This window comes from Bufo bufo, chromosome 5 (genome assembly GCF_905171765.1).
Source record: "Bufo bufo chromosome 5, aBufBuf1.1, whole genome shotgun sequence".
Classification (NCBI taxonomy): Eukaryota; Metazoa; Chordata; class Amphibia; order Anura; family Bufonidae; genus Bufo; species Bufo bufo.
In genome coordinates, this window is record NC_053393.1 from 42,324,269 (window position 1) to 42,350,021 (window position 25,753).

At 48.1% G+C, this 25,753-nt stretch overlaps 1 protein-coding gene across 1 annotated transcript in view; it reads left to right on the plus strand.

The window, feature by feature from the left end:
* Positions 1–25,753, plus strand: part of LOC121002372 (transient receptor potential cation channel subfamily A member 1-like) — a 253,721-nt gene that overhangs the window by 128,786 nt on the left and 99,182 nt on the right. Inside the window, exons 4-7 of the mRNA XM_040433833.1 lie at positions 214–300; positions 390–540; positions 3,187–3,345; positions 7,566–7,675. Of these exons, the coding sequence (XP_040289767.1) occupies positions 214–300; positions 390–540; positions 3,187–3,345; positions 7,566–7,675 (507 nt within the window). The remainder of the gene's footprint in view (positions 1–213; positions 301–389; positions 541–3,186; positions 3,346–7,565; positions 7,676–25,753) is intronic.

Here is a 25,753-nt window from a genome sequence, read left to right on the forward strand (position 1 = left end):
CAAACAGCTGATTGGCGGGGGTGCCGTTGGTCAGACTCCCGCCAATCTGATATTGATGACCTATCCCGAGGATAGGTCTTCAATAGTAAAAGACGGAGAACCCCTTTAAGCATACTGTATCTGAACTGCCAAATGTTATTCAGAAGGTGAAAACGGATATTACCTCCCTTTATGTAATTTTATAGTGACCGAAAATGATATGTTACTTTACAGATTAACTTTCAAACAATTGACAATCTCCTTGCCCAAGGCGCCAATGTGAATGAAGTGGACAGACATGGACAGACAGTGATGCATGAGGTGGGGGGAACCTGTTCTCTTCTACGCACCATATTAATAGACCTGTGTATCTACAGTGTAGAGGTAAAAGTGATGTGTTTCATATCTAGGTATGTAAAAGCTGGCACACTGAAGTCGCGCAATTCCTGATCAAAAGACATGCTGATATAAACAAGCCAGATCGGTATGGAGTCACCCCGCTGCACGTGGCAGCTGCAATGGATTACTCAGACATGATCGCTTTTTTATTAAAGCAAGGAGGTGAGTAAACTTATTCATACATATATTTACCTACATGCCATTGTGGTAATACAGGGTTGCACTATGCAAATGCATACAGACATGAATTATTTGTAGTATAATATATAAATCATCAATTTATTTGTAATATGGGTTCATGGCAGTCTGTGATCGCTGTACTGCAGATCTGTAAAATGCGCACGAGTCCTGAGGGTCTGTTCACACATGGATGGTGAGGTGTGGGTAAAACCACTGATTCCGTTTTTGGTGCTTTTGCAGTTTTTACACATTTGTTAAACATTTTCACCTGCAAAAACTGCAACCATATTGAAAACTGCCTCAAATGTACCATACTTTTTTCCAATGTGGTTTTAACAGCACCTCAGCCACAGGTGAACATTCCCTAAGGCCCCTTTCACACGAGCGTGACGGATTAGGTCCGGATGCGTTGAGTGAAACTCGCACCATTTTGCAAGCAAGTTCAGTCAGTTTTGTCTGAAATTGCGTTCAGTTGTTCAGTTCTTTCTATGCGAGTGCAATGCATTTTGATGCGTTTTTCACTCGTGTGATAAAAAACGGAAGGTTTGCAAACAACATCTCCTAGCAGCCATCAGTAAAAACCGCATTGCATCTGCACTTGCTTCCGGATGCGATGCGTTTTTCACTGAAGCCCCATTCACTTCTATGGGGCCAGGTATGCGTTAACAAACGCAGAATATAGAACATGCTGCGTTTTTCACGCAACGCAGAACTGGTGCGTGAAAAAAACTCCTGTACACAGACCCATTGAAATGAATGGGTCAGGATTCAGTGCGGGTGCAATGTGTTCACATCACGCATTGCACCTGCGCAGAAAACTCGCTCGTGTGAAAGGGCATATCAACTCACTTGGGGATATCATTCATCCCTTGCCCAACCTATAGAACGCTGGTTGCCCTGTGGCGGCATGCTGTCCTATTATGATGCTAGGACCTGATCCACCGTCCCAGACTGCAACGTAACAGTGTAAGCTGCAATATCAGAATGTGACTGGAGACCACAGTCACCTAAATCTAGGCTACAACCAATCAATAAAGGCTTGCTGTACTAAGATGAGGATACCCAAGAACATATTTAAGTTCATGTATGTTACATTTAAGTGAGCCCGGTAACCAAACGTAAAACTGGAGCACTTTCCAGTAGCAACCAATCAATCCAGATTTTAGGTTTAATGCTGGGCCCTTCCCAGCAGTAGAGCAGCAGCAGCAGAAGTGCCACGTGGTGCGACAACAGGGCGGAGCTTAGTGATGTGATGGGGGCCCCCCAGACATAACATTGCTTGGGTCTACAGAAATACCAAATCCATCCTTCAAAGGATGTTATCATGCTGGTAAGGAAATGCAATTTAGTAAAAATCCCAAAACACCTGCCTTGTGCTGCGTTATTTTTGGAATTTCTACAGCCTATTTTTTTTTTATGTGGCTCCGCTAGTTTTGTGGCATAAAAGAAGACTGAAATCTATGGCAACTCTGAGCTGCTGTATAGTTTAGTCTAGGTCATGGATGCCCAACCTGCGGCCCTACAGCTGTTGCAAAAGTACAATTTCCATCATGCCTAGACAGCCTACAGCAGGGCTGGCCAACCTGCGGCTCTTCAGCTGTTGTAAAACTACAACTCCCACCATGCCCCTTGTAGGCAGACTGGGCATGCTAGGAGTTGTAGTTTTCCAACTGCTGGAAAGCTGCAGGTTGTACATCCCTGTTGTAGGTGCATGGACTGCCAGAGGATGGGCCTAATTTATGGCGAGACCCTTTCACACGGGGGGCGAGAATTGCGTGCGTGTGCAATGGATGAGGTGAACGTATTGCACCCGCACTGAATCCAGACCCATTCACTTCAGTGGGGCTGTGCAGATGAGCGGTGATTTTCACGCATCACTTGTGCGTTGCATGAAAATCGCAGCATGTTCTATATTCTGCGTTTTGCACGCAACGCAGGCCCCATAGAAATGAATGTGGCTGCGTGAAAATCGCAAGCATCCGCAAGCAAGTGCGGATGCAATGCGATTTTTCACGCATGGTTGCTAGGAGATGATGTTAGTAAATTGATTAAAGTCAATTTACTGTATTATTTTTCCTTGGTTATAAGGGAAAATAATAGCATTCTTAATGCAGAATGCTTACTAAAATGTTGCTTGAGGGGTTAAAAAATAAAAAAAAATTAACTCACCTCATCCACTTGATCTCACAGCTGGCATCGTCTTCTTTCTTCTTCTTTGAGGATTTGCAAAAGGACCTTTGATGACGTAATCGTGCTCACCACATGGTGAGCGCGGTGATGTCAGCGCAGGTCCTGCTGAATGAAGATAGAAGATAAAAACTGAACAACGCAATCGCAGTCAAAACTGACTGAAATTGTGTGTGCACTCGCGCGGGTTTCCCACAATGCACCCCCGGGACGCATCCGGAGCAAATCTGGGACGCCCGTCTGAAAGAGGCCCATCCTCTGACAGTGAAGGGGATATCATAGACCGGTGTAAAACGCTGGTCTATGATAAATCACCCCCCCCCCCCCCCCCCACATAGCGTGTGGCAGCCCTCTCAATCAGCTTCATATGGCAGCAGAGAATACATAGATTTACAATTATAAAACATAACAGTGCTGATTTCTCCATATGCTTGTTTACAGCGAACATTAGCGCAGTAACCAATGGGAAGCAAACACCGCTGCATTACGCCGCCAAATATGATGCAGTCCATTCTTTGAAAGTTCTTCTGAAGCATGATGCAGACACCAATGCCCGAGATCACAAGCAACGTACAGCTCTGCACCTGGCCTCAGAATTAGGTAAGGCTGAAACTCCAGAAAGGTTGACCCGGTGGTTGTGGACTACAGCATACTGTGGATTAATTGGGGGGAGATTTATCATTCCCCTATGGCGTATGCCATAGATTTGTAGTTAAAAAGTTGCAAAACACAGTTTTGGAGTGGCATTGCAACATTTTTTTCACAGCTGCCATTTTTACGCGGTTTTCGCCAATTTCCAAAAAATGGGCATGGTAAGGTGGGGCCATCGGCCTCCTCCACCTTTATCATTATTTACACCACAAACTGGCGTAAGTAATGATTGAAATCTACGCCAGCGATCCATACTAATAAAAGCCCTGTGTGCGTGCTCAGGGCTGGTGTCTGTGCGTGTGTGCCCATTATTTAAAATGCGCATGCGCGGCGCGCTGGCCAATCAACACACGGCGCACCACACGCCACCCGCACCGCCCACACCAGCGCGCCGTCCTATCACAGCCGCCCCACACGTCACCAGTACCGCCCACACCTGTGCCGGCCAATCAACACACAGCGCACCACATGCTGCCCGCACCACCCACATCAGCGCACCGTCCTATCACAGCCGCCTCACGCGCCGCCCGTACCGCCCACACCTGCGAGCCGGCCAATCACCGCCTCCTATGGTGTGCTCTCCACGTCGGAGCGCCGCCATTATGTGCATCACAGAGCCGCACAGTCCCAGTACTGTCAGACCAGTATTAGCCACCAGTTGCTGCCAGTGGTCTCAGCACCACCAGTCAGTGCCAGCAGTCAGTGGCAGCCATCTCAGCCATCAGTCAGTGCCACCAGTCACAGTGCCAGCAGTCTCAGCCACCAGTCAGTGCCAGCCCTCTCAGCCATCAGTCAGTGCCACCAGCCACAGCCACCAGTCACAGTGCCAGCAGTCTCAACCACCAGTCAGTGCCACCAGCCACAGTGCCAGCAGTCTCAGCCACAGCCAACAGTCTTGGCCACCAGCCACCAGTCTCAGCCACCACTCAGTGCCAGCAGTCTCAGCCACCAGTCACTGCCAGAAGTCTCAGCACCACCAGTCACTGCCAGCCATCTCATCCATCAGTCAGTGCCACCAGCCACCAGTCACAGTGCCAGCAGTCTTAGCCACAGCCTCATAGAAACCTAGAATGTGTCGGCAGATAAGAACCATTTGGCCCATCTAGTCTGCCCAATATACTGAATACTATGAATAGCCCCTGGCCCTATCTTATATGAAGGATGGCCTTATGCCTATCCCATGCATGCTTAAACTCATTCACTGTATTTGCAGCTACCACTTCTGCAGGAAGGCTATTCCATGCATCCACTACTCTCTCAGTAAAATATATAAATAAAACTATTGTTTAGAAATAGAAAACAGAAAATTGTCATGTGCGTATGTATTCACCCCTTTGTTAGGAAGCCCATAAAATGTTCTGGTGCAACCAATTACATTCATAAGTCACATAATTAGTGAAATGATATCCACCTATCTGCAATCTAAGTGTCACATGATCTGTCATTACATATACACACCTGAAAGGCCCCAGAGGCTGCAAAACCTAAGCAAGAGGCATCACTAACCAAACACTGCCATGAAGACCAAGGAACTCTCCAAACAAGTAAGGGACAATGTTATTGAGAAGTACAAGTCAGGGTTAGGTTATAAAAAAATATCCAAATCTTTGATGATCCCCAGGAGCACCATCAAATCTATCATAACCAAATAGAAAGAACATGGCACAACAGAAAACCTGCCAAGAGACGGCCGCCCACCAAAACTCACGGACCGGGCAAGGAGGGCATTAATCAGAGAGGAAGCACAGAGACCTAAGGTAACCCTGGAGGAGCTGCAGAGTTCCACAGCAGAGACTGGAGTATCTGTACACAGGACGACAATAAGCCGTACGCTCCATAGAGTTGGGCTTTATGGCAGCGTGGCCAGAAGAAAGCCATTACTTTCAGCTAAAAACAAAAAGGCACGTTGTGAGTTTGCGAAAAAGGCAGTGGGAGACTCCTAAAATGTATGGAGGAAGGTGCTCTGGTCTGATGAGACTAAAATTTAACTTTTTGGCCATCAAAGAAAACGCTGTCTGGCGCAAACCCAACACATCACATCACCCAAAGATCACCATCCCCACAGTGAAACGTGGTGGTGGCAGCATCATGCTGGGGGGACTGGGAAACTAGTCAGAGTGGAGGAAAAGGTGGATGGTGCTAAATACCGGGATATTCTTGAGCAAAACCTGTACCACTCTATGCGTGATCTGAGGCTAGGACGGAGGTTCACCTTCCAGCAGGACAATGACCCCAAACACACGGCTAAAGCAACACTGGAGAGGTTTAAGAGGAAACATGTAAATGTGTTGGAATGGCCGAGTCACAGCCCAGATCTCAATCCAATAGAAAATCTGAGGTCAGACTTAAAGATTGCTGTTCACAAGCGCAAACATCCAACCTGAAGGAGCTGGAGCAGTTTAACAAAGAGGAATGGGCAAAAATCCCAGTGGTAAGATGTGGCGAGCTCATAGAGACTTATCCAAAGCGACTTGGAGCTGTGATTGCCGCAAAAGGTGGATCTACAAAGTATTGACTTTAGGGGGGTGAATAGTTATGCACATTGACCTTTTCTGTTAATTTGTCGTATTTGTTGTTTGCTTCACAATAAAAAAAAAAATATCTTCAAAGTTGTGGGCATGTCCTGTAAATTAAATGATGCAAATCCTCAAACAATCCATGTTAATTACAGGTTGTGAGGCACCAAAATACGAAAAAAGTCAAGGGGGGTGAATACTTTTGCAAGGCACTGTATGACACTTGACAATGTCATACACTTTGCTGGCACTGTATTAGGCCTCATGCACACGACCGCTCTTTAGGTCCGCATCCCAGCAGCAGCAAAAAAAAAAAATTTTGCGGCTCGGATGTGGACCTATTCACTTCAATGGGGCCACAAAATATGTGGTCAGCACTCTGTGTGCTGTCCGTATCTGTTGCTCCGTTCCGTGGCCCCGCAAAAATAAATAATAAATAGAACATGTCCTATTCTTGTCCGTTTTGCAGACAAGAATAGGCATTTCTATAATGGGTCTCCCATTCTGTTCCGCAAATTGCGGAAGGCACACGGGCGACATCTGTGTTTTGCGGACTGAAAAACATGGCACGGTCGTGTGCATGAGGCATTATGCTGCGTTTTTTTTCCGCACGAGAATCAGTGCAGAAAAACCGTGTGCGATCCGCATTTTGTCCAGGTAGCCTTAGGATGCTTTCACATGTAGCAAATTTTGTTGCAGACTATTTCTGCGACTGAAATTCTGTTCTATTTGTTGGAATGTGGTTGTTTTGGCGGGAAGCTCATGAGTTTTGAAAATTTCCATTTTGATGAATGGAACTGATTTTTAGTCTCAGGAATTTCTGGAACAAAATCTGCTGCGTGTGAAGGCACCTTTATTGTGGATGACTAAGGCCTTGTTCACATTTCCGTGTCCGTTCCACATCCATGAAAAAAAATCAGTCCATGTGACATCTGTGAAGATGTCCATGAATCATCCGTGTTTGGTCCATGTGTACGTTTTTTAACCCTCCACACGTCATCCGTATTATATGGATGCTGCTAGACTGAAAATCAATTTCCAGAGCGTCTCCTATCAGTGGTCAGTGAAAAACAGATGCAACACGGATGCCCTCCGAGTTGTGGCCATGATTTTCATGGACCCATAGACTTCTATGGCCATGTTTGGTCCGCATCACGGACCAAAGTAATGCATGTCTCCGTGATTTGTTCACTGACCCATAGTCAGTAAAAAAAAAAGTTGATGTGTGAGTATACACATTTAAATAAATGGATACGTGTGCTGTCCGCTAAAAATGTGGACAGCACATGTCAGTGAAAAATGGAAATGTGAGCGATACCTAAGCCTGGGGCTACACAGCGAATTTGGCTGACACCCATCGGACAACCAAGCATCGCTGTGTAGCAGTGCAGCTGTTGAACTGAATGAGCTCACAGCATGATGCGCAAGTTGCTGCTGCTGCAACCTCAGAGTAGCAAAATACCTAAAAGTGTATTTTTTTTTGATTCTGGGGTCGTGGCAACCTGTGTGTGGACAAAGCTGAAGAGTTTTCCACCGCTATTGAGATCCTATGATGGATCTCAATAGTAGAAAGGGAAAGTGCAGATGTGAAAGTAGCCTTAGACAAATTGTAAGTATTGTCGCTCTGTTAATGATTATGAATGTCTTCCTCAGATCGCAGTGAAGCGGCGCGTCTAATGTTAAACCTGAAATGTGATGCAAGTGTACAGGATGATACAGGACTGTCTTGCCTGACGATGATGGTAGTGAATATGCCTCCAGTGGTGAGTAAAACATCTCTGACAATGGTTTACAGTGGCGATCAACACAGGACACATTTGTAGCATCCAACTTTATGGCTGCATGTTAGGGGCCATTTACATGGGACGATACACAGGGGAATGATTGAGAACAAAAATATATGACTGGTGATGTCATCAGGACACTTCTTATGATTCAACTCTGCTGCCATCCACAGTGAACCTGATTGCAGGGGTGCACATAGAAAGCAAAGGAGCGCTGTGCTAAAATAGCAGTCAATTTATCAGTAGTGAAATTCTCATAGTTCTCTCTACTCATTTTCATCTGTTCAATCAGAAACCATCAGTCATTTTGAGCCAAGGGTACCTTGGAGCCCTTCTTTATTGTGATAAGGGCCGCTTGCCAAAAGGCCACTTTTGCAGCTGCACAGGCTGCACCAGTGGTATGTCCACCTCTGAATGATTGGTCTGATCAGTTCTACACGTGCCATCACTTAAAGGGGTGGTCTCACTTCAGCAAATGGCATTTATCAGGTATAGAACGTTAATACAAGCCACTTACTAATGTATTGTGATTGTCCATATTGCCTCCTTTGCTGGCTTGATTCGTTTTTTCCATCACATTATACACTTCTCAATTCCATGGTTACGAGTATGACCACCCTACAATCCAGCAGTGGTAGCCGTGCTTGCACACTATAAGAAAAAGGTCTGGCCTATGTTGGCACCTATGGTCCCGGCCACCAGAGAGGCCAATGCTTTTTTCTATAGTGTGCAAGCACGGCGACCGATGCTGGATTGCAGGGTGGTCGTAACCATGGAAACGAGAAGTGTATAAAATGGAAGTGAGACAACCACTTTAAGGCCCCTTTACATGGGCCAATGTTCAGGGCAGTTATTGGGGAGGAGGGTTCCTAAGAATTCTTGTTCCCAATAATTGCTCTGTGGAAAAGTGCCGCGGATCACCTGAAGAACGCGCAAACACTTATTCATCGGGTGAAAGCGTCACAGATGTGGACACCTAAATCATTATTTCTGGGCAGCAGATTGTGCTGTGTAAACCGGGATCTGCTACCCAGAAAAAATTATCCTCTATGGGGCCGAGCGATCACAGCCATCTCTTATCCCCATACAGAGGAGATGATTGCTGCATATAAATACAGCTCTCACCTCTGACGATCAGGCAATTATTAAGAACAAACCAACTGTTCACAACAATTGCCTGCTTTGTCAACCCCTTTCACTTCTAACTTGATTACATCTTTCTTTAAAATTGTGTGCTTAATGATGCAGACATTAACGTCAGGGCCGGCTCCAGGTTCATGTGGGCCCTTGGGCGATAAATCCCAGTGGGCCCCCATGAGGCATTTTTTTACATTGACATGTCCCCCTGTCCCCCATACAGTATAATGACTACTAGTGGCCCTTCACACAGTATAATGAACCCCCAATTTCCCCCCCACACACTGTATAATGACCACCTGTGGCCCTGCATTCAGAATAATAACCCCCAGTCGCCCCCATTTAGAATAATGACCCCCAGTAGCCCCCACACTGGGGGAATACTGTATGGAGGGGGCTCTGGGGGTCATTATACTGAATGGAGGGTCATTGGTGATCATTATACTAAATGGGGGACACTGGGGGTCATTATACTATGTAAAGGGCCCTCACAGTATAATGACCCCACAGTGACCCTCCATTCAGAATAATGACCCCCAGTCGCCCCCACACTGGGGGTTATACTGTATGGAGGGGGCACGAGGGGTTATTATATTTAATGGGGGATCTGGTGGTCATTATGCTAAATGGAGGGTCAATGGGGATCATTATACTAAATGGGGGGCACTGGGAGTTATTATACTGTGTAATGGACCCTCACAGTGTGATGAATGACCCCCCAGTGGCCCCCTCACATACCTATCATTGCAGGGGAGCTGGTGGTCCTGTCATTCACTAACCGCAGCTCCCTGCGCTCCTTCTCTCCTCCGGCCGCTGCAGCAGTGAGCCAGGCCTGGAGGAGAGAAGGAGATGTGCAGTGATGGAGCTAGAACTGACTGGGCCCCACAGCGAAATTTAGTACGCCCCCCTCCCCCCCAATGTGTGTTCACATCACGTTTTTCCTATCGGTTTGATGTATACAAATGTGCAGCACTCCACGTTTTTGTATCCTGCAGAGTCAAGTAAAAAATGCAGAGGTTAACGTATATGTCTTTTTACCATGGAACTGTATGGTGAACGGACGCCACTGTACGGCATCAGTCTGAGGCATCTGTCAATGCATACATTTTTGGTATGCATTAAATGGATGGAAAAAATGTGATGTGAACCCAGCCCTAGTGTCAGAATAAGCCCCAGTACACAGCGGAGCAGCGTGGCGGAGAGGGGAGGCCGCCATGTACTGACAGAGCGCTGCCTGGTCCTGGTGGTCAGGGATGGGGACTGTGCTTCCCAAGGATCATTTTCTACTGGGAAATACAGGGCGCAGTATAATACACTAGAGTCTATATAATATAACTATATTAGCCCCACCCCCCGAATAATCATACGATTAGGGGGTCATTTATTATATAGAAATACATCTCTGTTAGGCGTATTTCTGACACAGATGTGGCGCAAAGGTCCTTAACACCGCAATCTGTATCTTTTCCCGCTCATGCCAGGTCTAAAAAAAGTGGTGTGGGCAGGGAAAGGATACAGTTATGGCCATCCAGTTATTGGATACCACCGCCATATAGTGATAACACCGCCATATAGTGATAACACCGCCATACAATGATAAAACCACCATACAGTGACCGGATAAGGCTACTTTCACACTAGCATTCGGGGCTCCGCTTGTGAGCTCCGTTTGAAGGGTCTCACAAGCGGCCCCGAACGGATCCGTCCAGCCCCAATGCATTCTGAATGGATGCGGATCCGCTCAGAATGCATCAGTTTGGCACCGTTTGTCCTCCTCTCCGCTCAGCAGGCGGACCCCTGAACGCAGCTTGCAGTGTTCGGGTGTCCGCCTGGCCGTGCGGAGGCAAACGGATCCGTCCAGACTTACAATGTAAGTCAATGGGGACGGATCCGTTTGAAGTTGACACAGTGGCTCAATTTTCAAACGGATCCGTCCCCCATTGACTTTCAATGTAAAGTCAAAACGGATCCGTTTGCATTATCATGAACAAACATGTTCATGGTAATGCAAACGGATCCGTTCTGAACGGATCTAAGCGTTTGCATTATAGGTGCAGATCCGTCTGTGCAGATAACAGACGGATCCACACCTAACGCAGGTGTGAAAGTAGCCTTAAAGGGTATAAGAGGGCACAGTACAGGGAATGACTAGGGGCACTGCACAGGGTGTGGTAGGAGGGCACAATGCAGGGTATAAAGGGGCACAGTACGGGGTGGGGGGGGCACAGTCACATGACCCTGTGACGTTAGAAGGTTCTTATGGTGAATGCGGTTCAGATGCCACCATAATGAGAGGCAGAGGAGTGAGACAGGGGCCCGGGGCCCTGGATGGACAGGAGGGGTGGACACAGCAAGTAGGTGGAAGGGGCTCTGAGGGGGATTCATACAAGTAGTGGCAGGAGGTCTGTGCAGGGCAGCAATAGGAGATAGGAGGGTGGGACAGGAGCCCTGGATACATGAGGGAGGAAAGGAGACGGCAGGGGCCCCATAAGGGTGATATAGGACAGGATAGGGGGGGGGGGGGCAGGTGTCATGGAGACAATCAGCTTAATAAAACAGTAACACAACTAAATAGAATGAAGCAGCAGCGTCCCCCCCTTTCCTTCTGTCCCACAGAGAAGAGACAGTCACAGTGCAGACTCACTCACAGACTGTCTCCACACTTCTCTGCTCCAGCTCCAGCCGTGCGGTCTCTCTCCAGTCTCCTCAGGCAGCGTGTGTCCTGTGTAGAGGGGGCGTGTCCTGAGTCTCTGCAGCTCAGGGGGCCCACCAAAGGGGTACTGCGTATGTGAAAGGACAGCAGTGAGAGCTCCCATCTGTATTGATGGAAGTGCTCATAGCAGCTCAGTGGGCCCCCCCAGGAGCATTGGGCCCCGGCACTTGCCCAGGGATGCCGGGTTATGACGCCGGCCCTGATTAACGTGCATGGCCAGTGATTTGCCTTGGTACTCTTGACTCTTGTTTAGTGTGTTGGACTATTTCAATTCTCTTGGTAAAGAATAAGACTGGATTTCCACTAGGTGGACACAATACGGTGACCACAACCCTCTCCACCCACTGCTCTCTACATGGAGATCCAGCCTAAAGCATCAGTGCATCATAAAACAGCAGCATTCATGTTGGATTATCCTTTTATTATCAGCACTAGAGATGGGCGAATTGAAAAAAAATTCGATTTGGCCGGTTCGCCGAATTTCCCGAAAAAAATAAGTTTGATCCGAATTTTCTTTGTGGCGAATCGCGTTAAAGAACGGCTATTTCCTGGCTGTAGAGAGCCTTTATAGTAATGTATAACACTGTGCATTGCAGTAACACGCATAGGGAGTCTGCTGTGGTAGTGAAATAATACTGTGAGTCCGTATGACATGCAGATGACAGGCGCCGCTCTTAGAATCACTGCACACTTCACTTATTTGGGCAGTCACGGGGCCAAAACTGACTAAATAACTCCAGTGTGAACTAAGCCATACAGGTCAATGTTAGCACCAAGTATAAAGAACCGTGCAGAGGCCTAAGATCCTACTATAGCGTGAAAGAGCGCACTCCTTTTACACCGTCATCAGCTGATTCCACTTAGATGTCTACAAAACCTGTTCTATTAAACGCTTATACAAGTAGAGCCCCCCGACAGAGTGGAGAGGGTGTCAGCAGTAAGTTTGTGTTGACGTCACTGATTATTTTGCCCTTCCTCTGATCTGTCAGAACAATAACCCCCAAAAAACTGATCCTGTCTGTCAGCATTTGGTCAGTAATTCATCAGTATTGCTAAAGCCAAAAAAAAACAGGAGTGGATGCAAAACAGAGATGACACGTGAATGTAATATTTGCATGTCTTCTGTGTTTTGTACCCACTCCTGCTTTTGGCTACCAAATCATAAGCCAATTCTGATGCAAAATAGGGAACATGTCATGCAGGCATTACAGCTGTTACATAGACAAGATCCGTTGTGCGTCTCATTTTTCCTTCCTTCTGACAGATCAGAAGAAGGGTCAAATAAATTATGATGTCAGCCAGGCCGAAAGGCAAAATAGTGGCCCAGTCATGAAGTGGGGAGGGTGGAAACAGCATGAGAAGTCCACAGAGTGGCCCTATGACATAGCGGTGAGGTGAAAGCAGCATAAGGAGACCACAGAGTGGCCCAACGACAGAGTCTGGAGGTGGCAGCAGTATCAGGAGGAGGCCACAGGGTGGCACAATGACAGTGTGGAGGTGGCAGCAGCATCAGGAGGAGGCCACAGGGTGGCACAATGACAGTGTGGAGGTGGAAGCAGCAGCATCAGGAGACCTGAGTGGTTAGGTGGCAGCAGCATCAGTAGACCACTGCGTGACCCGCTGACAGAATGGAGAGGTGGCTGGCAATACCAGTACCAGCTGAAGATGGTGGGTGAAAGAAGGAGCACTTGGCATCAGATGTGTGGCATCAGGCAGGTGGCAGCATCAGAATAGTAGCTGAGGCAGGTAGCCAGAAGAAACCGGTCTCTTTTGTCAATGTGTTGGTGTGGCATCATGGATGATATAGTCTGATGCATCAGGCATTGGTGAGTGGAAATCCTGGCTGATCCACGCCTGATTCATCTTCACAAAGGTCAGTCTCTCCACATTTTGGGTGGACAGGCGAGTTCTTCTTGGGGTAACTATGGCCCCCGCCGCACTAAACACCCGCTCTGGTGCCACACTACTGGCTGGGCAGCTTTTCCAGGATAAACTCTGCCAGTTGCGGCCACAAATACAGTTTGGCTGCCCAGTAGTCCAGCGGATCTTCAATGTGGGGTGGCAGGGTGCTGTCCAGGTATGCCACCACCTGCTGGTTCAGGTCCTGCTCCAGGTCTAGCTGCTGTTGGTGAGTTTCTTCAGTAGGCGGGTGAAGAAAGCTGCTCATCAGCAACTCTAGACTCAAGTTGCTGCTGATGGAGCTGGAACTGCTCCTACCCCCCCACCCTGCCACAGAAGCCATGGCAGAGGAACGTGTGCAAAGAGGGCCTCCCCCGGTCAGAGCTGCGAGAGGATGGACGATGGCGCAGATAGGCAGTGGCCAACTGATTACATAGGATGTCTCTATAGTAGTTCAGTTGGTCCTCCCTCTCAGCGAGTGTTAAAAAAGGCCCCCATTTTGTACCGGTAGCGAGGGTCTAACATGGCGGAGAGCCAGTAGTCATCCCTCTGCCGAATGCTGACAATTCAGCTGTCACTACGCAAGCAAGTGAGCATGCATCGGGCCATTTGTGAAAGTGAGGGACTCCCTGCCTCCATCTGCACTGCATACTGCCACGGTGTGTCTGGGTCCTCTGCCTCGTCTTCTTCATCACCCTGTAGCTCCTCTGGCTGCTCCTGCTCCTCCTCTCCTGTCACCTGTGTATAAAAACCACCCATTTCGCTACACATTGCTTGTGCTTCAATGTCCTCCTCCTTCTCCTCCAGGTCAGCCACAGGGCTCATGGGGCCGTGAGATCTAGGCGCCACTTCTCCAGTCCCCTGACTAGCCATTGTTACCACCATCTGTTCCAGGACATGAAGCAGTGTAATGACGTTGTTCATCCCGTGGCCTCCTTAAAGGGCCTGAGCAAACGACAGGTGTCACGCATGAGCTGCCACTGGCTGACAAGTTACACAGGGGAGTACTCCTGTCCGCTTGGATCATCAAGAAATCATTTTATGGCCTTTCTCTGTTCGTATAGTCGGTCCAACATGTGGAGGGTGGAATTCCAAGGGGGGGCAATGGTCGCATATCAGCCTATGTTGGGGGATGTCGTTCTGCCGCTGCAGCTCAAGGAAGGTGTGCTTTGCGGTGTACGAGTGGCTGAAGTGCATGCAAAGTTTCCTGGCCATTTTTAGGGTGTCTTGCAGATGGGTGGAAGACTTCAGGAACCGCTTGACAACCAGATTCAACAAGTGTGCCATGCAGGGCGCATGGCTCAGCCCTCCTTGACTCAGCGCCAACACCATGTTCTTCCCGTTGTCGGTCACCATGGTTTAGATTTTGAGTTGTTGCGGAGAAAGCCAGGATTCAATTTCTTGTTGAAGGACACGGAGCAGTTCCTCCCGTGTTCAGAACAGCGTGACACCGCCATGACCTGCACATGTGGTGTGCTGGAGTGGCACTGTGAATTGTCCCTGCAGTGGAGACTGAGGACACTGTGAAGAATGAGTAGGCAGAGGCGGACATTGTCGCAGGACCAACGGCGTGAGAACGTGGAGGCAGAACTACATTCACCCAGTGGGCCATAAAGGACATGTATTGTCCCTGACCGTAGTTACAGCTCCACACGTCGGCATTGCCTTGCACTTTGGCAGACACCGACAGGCTCAAGGACTGGCCCACCTTCTGTTCTACATACGTGTGCAGGGCTGGTACTGCCTTTTTGGCAAAGAAATGACGGCTTGGGACTCTCCACCTCGGGTCGGCACAAGCCATCAGTTCTCTGAAAGGTGTAGAGTCCACCACTTGAAAAGGGAGGGACTGCAGCACCAGCAACTTGGCCAGGAACACATTCAGCTTCGGCGCCATTGGATGAGTGCACACATACTGTTGTCTCTTGGCAATCGCTTTGGTGATCAATTGCTGACGGAATGACTGACTAGGAGGAGGAGCAGGAGCATCAGGACCAGCAGATGATGGGAAGGACAGACAGCTCCCTTAGGCTGAGGTGGTGGAGCCTTGACTGCCTGAAATCGGGTGCGTGCCACTGGGTGATGCAGCGTTTCCTGCAGCAGTCTGGGCCACCACATCGGAGCCACGGTTCTCCCAGGCCACTTTATGGTTACACTGCATATGTTGACGCAGGGCCCTGGTGCCAACATTGGCAACCTGGCCATGCTTCACCTTCTGCTCACAGATTCTACAAATGGCCATGTTCACCTCTTTCGGTGGCTTAACAAAAAACTGCCACACCGCCGAGTAGGTGATTTTACCCCCAACACTCAGCATTGACTGACTGCTAGCGCCGCTGCTTCCGTGAACCCCTGCACCACTACTTTCCGGGCAGGTAGGCTCCTGTGAAGCGGGTGGTCTACCCCGGGTACGTTTGGCTCCCGACCTCCCACTGCTGCCACCCTGCTGACTCCTGGCCATGCTAGCGACTTGCTGGCTCCGCCACTGCCTCACGGGCAAGCTGCCCCCCTCTTCTCCCGATGTTGAAAAATCCCCTAATTCACCCGGCTCCCAAGTGGGATCTGCTACATCATCATCATCGAGTACTGTCTGCAGGTCAGTGATGTTCTCTTCAACGGTCTCTGGGTCAGGAGCCTGACCGCTCGCAACAGCAGCTACCACGCCAATCTCCTCATCACTACTTGCCTGCCTACCGGAGGAAGCGGCGGATGTCTCACCAACACAGCATATAATGCTTGTCTGGCTGAGGGAACAGAAAAGGACAGAGGCAGGTTGAGGACAGGTGAGGGCACAGGGCCTGCTCCCGGGCCATGCCAACTAAGGGTTGTGTCTGACAAACCCAGTGACTCTTGGCTGGGGGTGTCTGATGTCACTTGGGACCAAATGAATGACCGAGTCAACCATTCAAGAACCGCTGGGTTGCTGGTCAAGACACGACCGCTAGATGACACCGGGAGCTCAGGGCTCTCGCTGCGACTCCTGCTGCCACGACCCCTTACTCTGCTGCGACCTGTGCCTGCGCCAGAAATATTTAGGCCTCTGCCACTCCTCTGTGCAGGGCCTGGCACTTCTCTGTCTGACATACTGTTAGATCAAATAAATAAATAAAAAGGAAATTAAAACACTCCAAAAAAGTCTGTAATTTTCTCACTTCACCACACAATGGCTAATAAGCCCTTTTTTCCACTATTACACGCCAAAGAAGGCTTTAGAACGTATAACTGCACCGCTGAACGACAAATAGGCCCTTACTTTTTCCCACTTATACACGCCAAAAATGGCTTTAGAACATATAACTGCACCGCTGAACGTAAAATATATATATTTTTTCCACAAATACAGGCCCAAAAAGAGCTGTCATTTTCTCACTTCACCACACAACGGCTAATAAGCCCTTTTTTCCCACTAATACAAGCCAAAAAATGCTTTAGAACATATAACTGCACCGAACAAGGGCAAATAAGACGTAGAAATATTTCCTTGCAATAAACCCTGTTAATGGCTGTATCACACAGCACTTGCACCCCAATATCAAGAACGATTTGCTGGCATTACAGAGCTGTACAATGGCAATTTGGATCCCCAGTCAGTGCAGCAAGGTGTAATAGGATTGTTCCTATTAACCAGGCTGTAAGCTCCCCTACTGAACCCTGTTCTGCTTCAATACTGTGGAATGATTCCTCCCTATCCTTTCCCTGAACTTCTATACAGCAAAATAAAAGTTCTAAAGTCTTTCCTAGCACTGTCCCTAGCGCCTGCTGACGTCTCTCTCTGCACTAAGTACACTAGAAAATGGCTTAATCCAAGACGGCTGAGGCTATTTATAGGGCTGTGACATCACAGGGCTGGCTTGCTGCTGATTGGCTGCTTGCATGGCATTGTGGGTGATCCCTCATTCCCAGAGTTCTTTGCTTCATGTCCTAACACGTGCAACAGCCATTTTAGGAAAAAATGCTATTCGTTACCACGAAGCGTGAGGAAATTCAAAGCGGAGGATTCGGTGCAAATATAATTTTTCCTGAAATTCGGATCGAATTCCACTTCGTCAACTTCGATTTGCTCATCTCTAATCACCACATTCTTGCAAACATGTGCCGACCAGCTTTGATGGAAATTTCCTCCCACGCTGGTTTACACCTAAACACATAAGATAATCAGCTGGAAATATATTTGCTCGCTTCCAGCATTCCATCTGTCACCTTGTGGCAGACACAGCCCACTAGTTGACTGATGACGGAAGTAATTGCCTCATTTACAAAACTGGTAATTGTTAGATTAGTGAAAATAAAATGGTTATTCATTATAGTGTTTGCCTGCTGCAGTATAATTAGGGCAAAGCAGGCAAATGTGTCATGTTCCTACTAGTGATGGACGAACATCGGCCGGGAAGATTCACGAACACGCGTTCGTGATCAAATATTCGCGAACTACGCATTCGCAGCGGGCCCCATTCACTTTAATGGCAGGCGAAACTGAAAAACCTTCAGGTCATATTTGAAGCCAGAAAACACTTACTAGAAATACACAAATAGTTCCACAACATGGACAGTGACATACCAGAGGGGGATCATTGGCAAAAATTCCCACAAAAAATATGTATTTTAATTAGGGACCATTTTTATGCGTGTTAAAGGGAAACTCTCAAAAATGTGCCCTGCTGGAACCTAGAACAGTTTTATTTCCTATCGGTTTGATGTGTACAAATGTGCAGCACTCCACGTTTTTGTATCCTGCAGAGTCCATTAAAAAGATGCATACGTTAATGTAATTATTTTTTCTACCATGGAACTGTATGGAGAACGGACGCCACTGTACGGCATCAGTCTGAGGCATCTGTTAACGCATACATTTTTGGTATGCATAAAATGGATGGCAAAAATAGGATGTGAACCTAGCCCTAGTGTCAGAATAAGCACCAGTACACAGCGGAGCAGCATGGTGGAGAGGGGAGGCGGCCATGTACTGACAGAGCGCTACCTGGTCCTGGTGGTCAGGGATGAGGACTGTGCTTCCCAAGGATCAATTTCTACTGGGAAATACAGGACACAGTATAATACACTAGAATCTATATAATATAAAGCTATCCCCCCGAATAATAATACAATTAGTCATTTATTATATAGAAATACATCTCTGTTAGGCGTATTTCTGACACAGACTGTGGCGCAAAAGTCCTTAGCACCGCAATCTGCATATTTTTCCCGCTCATTCCAGGTCTAAAAAAGGATGGCGTGGGCAGGGAAAGGGATACAGTTATGGCCATCCAGTTATTGGATACCACCGCCATACAGTGACCGGATAACACCTCTGTACAGTGACCGGATAACACCTCTGTACAGTGACCGGATAACACCGCCATACCGTGACCGGATAAAAGGGTATAAGAGGGCACAGTACAGGAAATGACTAGGGGCACTGCACAGGGTGTGGTAAGAGGGCACAATGCAGGGTATAAAGGGGCACAGTACGGGGTGAGGGCCACAGTACGGGGTGGGGGGCACAGTCACATGACCCTGTGACATTAGAAGGTCCTTATGGTGATTGCGGTTCATACGCAACCATAATGAGAGGCAGAGGAGTGAGACAAGGGTGAAGGGTGTGATTATGTGGCTAGAGCTAAAAAAAATTAACTGTCGGCTAGTACAGGCCCCAAAAATTTGGCAATAGGCATTCACCTGACAGCAAAGAACTTTGGATTCTGTGGCTGGAGGTACATTAGGCGGTCACAGGATAAATATGTAACTGTCGGCCAGTATAGGCCCCAAAAATTAGGCAATAGGCATTCACCTAACAGCAAAAAACTTTGGATTCTGTGGCTGGAGGTACATTACGCGGTCACAGGATAAATATGTAACTGTCGACCACTATAGGCCCCAAAAGTTAGGCAATAGGCATGCACCTGACATAAAAGGCCTTTTATGCCGCTGTTTATACATAATGCAATGACCATTCTTTGTTTTGGGTGTTGGCGGATATATGTGTGGTGGAAAAAGATAATTGAAGCAGCGCTCACCTGCGTTGGGACACTCAGCAGCGTGGACACAGCCCGGACCCGTCTGATATGAATTGTAGACAAAAATAAAGAAATCCAGCTTCTAAGAAATGTGTCACTTTATTCCAACGGAAAAAACGTACAGGTTCTACGCATTTCGGACCTAAAATAATGAGTAAGTACCTCATTACTCATGAGTAAGGACCATTAAGTTTTTTTTAGGTCCGAAACACGTAGAACCTGTAAGTTTTTTCCTGTATGTGGAGATTTTAACATTAGAATAAAGTGGCGGATATGTGTGGGCTGGCATGAGGAAATATAATTACACGTGGTCATGACAGGTTTTGAATTCCTCCGAGATCCATGCCTCATTCATTTTTAAAAATGTGAGGTAGTCCACACTGTCGTGAGCTAGGCGAGTGCGCTCGTTGGTCACGATCCCCCCTGCTGCGCTGAACATCCTTTCGGTCAGGACACTTCGGCACTCATATCTGAAGTGACCAACACATCTTCAAACCGCCCTCTTTTTGCAGGCACGGTAGGATTGGTACCCGCACCGGTTTTGCTGTAGGTGGAAATTCCTCTGCCAGTGTCCGCAACAGCAGAATGCAGCATCTCTCGCAGCAAGGTCTGGAAATGCTGCATTCTGACAGCCCTCTGTGATGCTGGTAACATGACCACCATTTTGTGTTTTTACCGGGGGTCTATGTACGTTGCCACCTAGTACAGGTCCTTGACCTTTATGCTTTTTATACTGGGGTCCCTCTTCAAACACTGGAACATGAAGGCCCCCATTTGCACTAAATTTGAAGCAGTGGAGCGCCCTGACTCCTGCTCATCGCCCAGGAGAATGTCGTCCTCGGTCTCCTCCCCCATCCACGGACAACACAAGGGATCCCCGAAAAGTTTAAAGCCTGCTCTTCTTGCTCCTCCTCCTCCCCTCAGCCACCATCCTCCTCTTAATCTTCTTCAGACTCCTGCTGCCTTGTCTCAGATGGAGTAGCCCCCCCTGGTAATTCATTCAGCATTGCGACTTCATCTTCCTGCTCCTGCTCCTCGATGGCTTGATCAATGACACGACGCAATGCACGCTCCAGAAAGAAGGCGTAAGGTACGATGTCACTGATGGCGCCCTGGTTGCGACTGACCAGTTTTGGTGATCTCATCAAGTGGCCGCAGAAGTCTGCATGCGTCGCGCATGAGCAGCCACTGGTGCGGTGAGAAGAAACCAAGCTCCCCAGAACCTGTCCTGCCCCAGAGTTCGTAGAGGTAGTCGTTAACGACACGTTTCTGCTGGAGCAGCCTATCAAGCATATACAAGGTGGAGTTGCAGCGTGTCGGGCAGTCCCAAATCAGACGTCTGACAGGCAAGTGGTGTCGCCGCTGAATGTCAGCAAGGCGAGCCATGGCCGTATAAGATCTTCTAAAATGGACAGAGATTTTCCTGGCCTGCCGCAAGATGTCCTGGACCCCGGGGTATTTGGCAACGAATCGCTGCATGACTAAGTTCAGGACGTGTGCCATGCACGGCACCTGTGTCATTTTGCCCTGTTTCAGCACGCTCAGCAGATTGGCACCGTTGTCGCACACCACTTTACCAACTGTCAAATTGAGTGGGGTTAGCCACTGATCGGCCTGTGACCGCAGAGCTGAAAACTGTGCAGGACCGGTGTGGCTCTTGGCTTTCAGGCACAACAGCCGCAGCACAGCATGGCAACGTCTCACCTGGCACGTTGAATAGGTTCTGGGGAGCTTGGGTGGTGCAGCAGAAGAGGCGGTAGCAGTGGAAAAGGAGAAGTCAGCCGAGGAGGAGACGGAGGATGGAGTAGGAGGAGGAGAAGAAGAGGCCGGCCTGCATGCAATTCGTGGCGGTAACACCAAATCCACACAGGTGCCACGGGTTACATGCTTGATGGCCGTCAGAAGGTTCACCCAGTGGGCAGTAAAAGTTATGTACCTTCCCTGCCCGTGTTTGCTAGACCACGTGTCTGTGGTCAGATGTATCTTGGCACCGACACTGTGTGCCAGAGATATATTAACTTGCCGCTGAACGTGGCCATATAGTTCAGGGATGCCCTTCTTGGAGAAATATTTCCTTCCGGGGACCTTCCTTTGCAATGTGCCAATGGCCACAAATTTTCTAAAGGCCTCCGAGTCCACCAATTTATATGGCAGTAGTTGGCGGGCTAGCAGTTTCGACAAGCCAGCGGTCAGCCGTTGGGCGAGAGGACTATCCGGCATCATAATTTTTTTACGCTCGAACATTTGGGCCACGGAAGCCTGCCTTGTGCAAGATGAACGCGACGACGGCACGGTGGAAGGTGGAGTGGAGGACAAATGGGAGGAGAGAGGAGAAGGAAAAGAGGCAGGACGTGGAGCGCCGGGAGTGTGGCTTCGTGGGTTCTGACGGCGTTGCTCCCACTGGGCTCGGTGAGTGGGAGGCCAGGTGCCTTCTTAAGGCGGTCGTCCCTAGGTGAGTGTTGGGCTTACCACGACTTATGCGTTGACAGCACAGGCTGCACACTTCACGTTAAAAAAAGCCCACACTGCAGAGCCATGTGCCGGCGTCCTGGGAGCACAAGATGTGACCGTGCATGGTGGGTGGCTCGCTCCAGATACATTTGCAGTCTGCTTTTTGCCTCCTGTGCACTGCAAGTTCTGCCTGCTTCTCCTCCTTCTCCTCCCTATCTGCTGCTCCGTCTCTCCCTCTGAACTCCCCTCCTCTTCCTCTCTTGTGGGCACCCATGTGACGTCCATCGACACGTCATCATCATAAACTTCACCACCACTGACATTTGAGATCTTAGAGTAGGCAGCAACAGCGGGGACCACCCTCTTTGGGCTGATCTGGGTACTGTCGTCAAACTGCTGGGTGGTGGCCGTTGCTACCTCCTCTTCCACATCTGATGCCAAGAATGGCTGCGTATCGGTAAGGTCTGGGAATGGATGGGAAAAAAATTCCTCTGACTCAAGCTATGGTGGTGGTAGTGTCTTTGGGGGTGCACACAGCAGAGAGTACAGATACAGAGGATGAGGAGGGTGCAGAAGCGGAAGGCTGAGTGAGCCACTCAACCAACTCTGGTGCGTCCTTTGACATAATCGTACGCACCTTCTCCAACTTCCCACTTAGGCTCCGGCCTGGTGCACCTGCCTGACCCCCTACAACCCCTGTGGAACGGCCTGCCTCTTCCTCTGCCTTTCATTTTCAAAATGACCCTGTGCCAAAGTCCCTAGAGAAGAGCAGTATTTGTGGAAGCTGATATATGGCAGGCCAGCTGGTATATCACCCTCAAGCAGTAATTTTGTGGACGCAGGTATATGGAAACCTCTATCACTATTTTGTTGAAGCTGATATATGGCAGGCCTCAATCAGTTGTTAGTTGAAGCAGGTATATCAAAACCCGCAATCTGTATTTTGTGGACGCAGGTATATGGAAAATCTCAATCACTATTTTGTGGAAGCTAATAGATCGCAGCCCTAAGTCAGTATTTTCTGGTAGCATACAAATCCACTATAATATACTTTCTATGTTAAAAAGTATATTATATGTGTATCACACCCCTATGTGTATCACACCTATCGATAGCACAACGTTACCAGTCCTTAAAAGAACTTTTGTGGCCCTATTAGCTAGCGTTTGGTGTCCCTGAGTTCCTAACAGCCTGTCCCTGCTCCAAAATGCAACCTCTCCCTACACTGATAAACACCAATAATAGATAACTCACGAAGTGAGTATGCGTACTAGGCCTGTACACCAAGTATCAACACCAAAAAAGGAGGAAAAGGCAAAGCACGATTACCAATATATATAAACTTTATTAAGGTTTCCAAAGAGGGAAAATCCGATAAAATACATTAAGGACAATACAGTGGTGGGTAAGAGACACACAGGGTGGAAGAGGATCACAATGTGGACAACATGTAAAAACAATTGATGAAAAGGTCAAAGGGATACTAAATAATTAATAAATACCCAAATGAAGAGTGTACTACAATGACCTAACCATAGCCATGAACAAGATATTGGAGCCAATTACAGTACATAGGTTTTAAAGTGCAAAGTGCAAAAGATACAATGTACATGGACAATAAAATGAACAGTATAATAAAGAAAGAATTACATAAATACCAAAATAGTGATCCAAAAGCCCCAACGCGCGTTTCGCGTAAGCTTCCTCAGAGGAAGCTTACGCGAAACGCGCGTTGGGGCTGTTGGATCACTATTTTGGTATTTATGTAATTCTTTATTTATTATACTGTTCATTTTTTTTAAAGTATTTGTCTTAACAGTTTGAAGTATTGTAAAAAAACAAAACTAAAAAACATAAAAAGTACTTACAATGGCATCACTGGCGTCTCCTGTGTGTAACTGCTAACTGTACATTGTTAGATTACTTTCCTACTGCAGTTATCCCATATCCTCCACCATCATGATCTGATCTAATTTTCACTCATTTTCTTTGTAAGTTGCGTGCCTCTAGTTGCTTAAATGCATATCTTTACATTAATGTCTGCATTATGTTGTTTGTGTATGGACATTTTCTACCCACACTTCCAGTTTATATGAGGTCAGGAGGGAAATTACATCCTGTTCTCTGCTTATTACCCTCCTTAATCAGTATGCTACCTGCCGCCTTCTTTTTTACAGATATGCTTTATGTGTTTGTATGTGATTCCTAATTGATTTCTGTGACCTCATTCCTCCCTTAAAGAAGAACTGCCCCCTCTCCTGACATGTGTGTTTAGGTAACTAGTTGCATTGCCCATGTAGTTACAATCCTGGAACATCTATTATTATGACTGTGAGGTGCCATTCCTATATTATTCCTGCTAAAAGTTTATAAATTAATAGCTAGCTGTCTGCAGTGAAGGTGCAGATGGGAGTTACCTGTTGAGGGTGTGTCGGAGTGCTACGGAGTGCTTCCGTGGGGTTTCGTCCTGTACTTCTGTTCCGCAAAAAGATAGAACATGTCCTATCTTTTTGTGGAATGGCCGGACCGCGGACCCATTAAAGTGAATGGGTTCGCGATCCGCTGTGGCTGCATTGTGTCCCGCAGCACGGCCATGGGGCGCACACGTTCGTGTGCAAGAGGCCTTAAATACTCTGCACCACTCACCATGCCATCCGTTCTCCTGGTTGCTGGTGCCCTCGGCAGGCTCCTGCCACCATGCTCCTGACTAGTGCTCCAGCCGGCCTTTTAAAAGGCCATTGTTTACACTTCCAAATCTTTCCCCTGCCAATACCTGCTGGTCCCTGGGTACTTAAGCCACCCTCTCCAGGCAAAGGGTGCAATGTGTTCCTACTGCATTTATCTTGCATTCTTGTTCCTGTCCATGCTCCTGTCCTGTACCCATCCTGTCTGTGTGCTCCTGCACTTTCAGTCTGGTTCTATCCTCTGTCTACCTCCATCTACACTACCAGCAGGGCGGCAAACTGGGCAATTTCCCAGGGCCCCGATCCTCTAAGGGGGCCCCCTGCTTCAGATCGCAGTGGGGACTCCCTGCTTCAGATTGCTGAACAGTCTGGACTCCAGAGTGGGGAACTTCCCAGCTTAGGAGTCCCTGCTCTGAATCTATATATGGCTGTGTCCATATGTTGAGTCAGTGCTATAAACATGAAGGGGATATCCCTAAGCGATGTCAGTATGCTTGGGGACACCCTGTGTATTTAAGTCTAATTTAGCCTCACAACCATCTATATTAGTCCCTATCAGATTGGAAAAGTTTCAATGGATGTAACGGTCGCGTACACACACACACAGGGGGAAGGGAAGTGACCACTGCGCTCCACCCTTACCCCTGGCCCTGCCTACTTGCCTCGCGAGTCCTAATGACAGGGGACAACTGGACGGCAATCCCTAACTTGGAGTAAGTGCAGGGATGACAGACAGACAAACAACAGGACGTGAACGGACCGAGTCAATACCAGGAAAGCTGCAAAGTACAAATGGAGCAAGCAGAGAATTGTCAGGAGAAGCCGGGGTCATAAATACCAGGAGAGTAGAGAAGTACAAGAGGAGTCCTAAGAGAGTAGTCAGGTGGGAGCCGAGGTCACAATACCAGGACGGATGCGCAGTACAGGAGGATCAGGCAAAAGGATGGTCAAGGAACAGGATCAGGTAAGTATTCAGCAGTCCAACAAATACCAGGAACCTAGAAATTAACAGGCAACCTGTAGCCAGCAGGCTGCCTGTATTTATAGTGGGGAGTGAGGGTCATGTGACGTGGCCAGCGTCACATGACCGACAGACCAACCAGTCGAGCACCGAGTGATCAGCTCGGCGCTCAAGGCAGACTTAGGAGCAAGGAGCCACCCA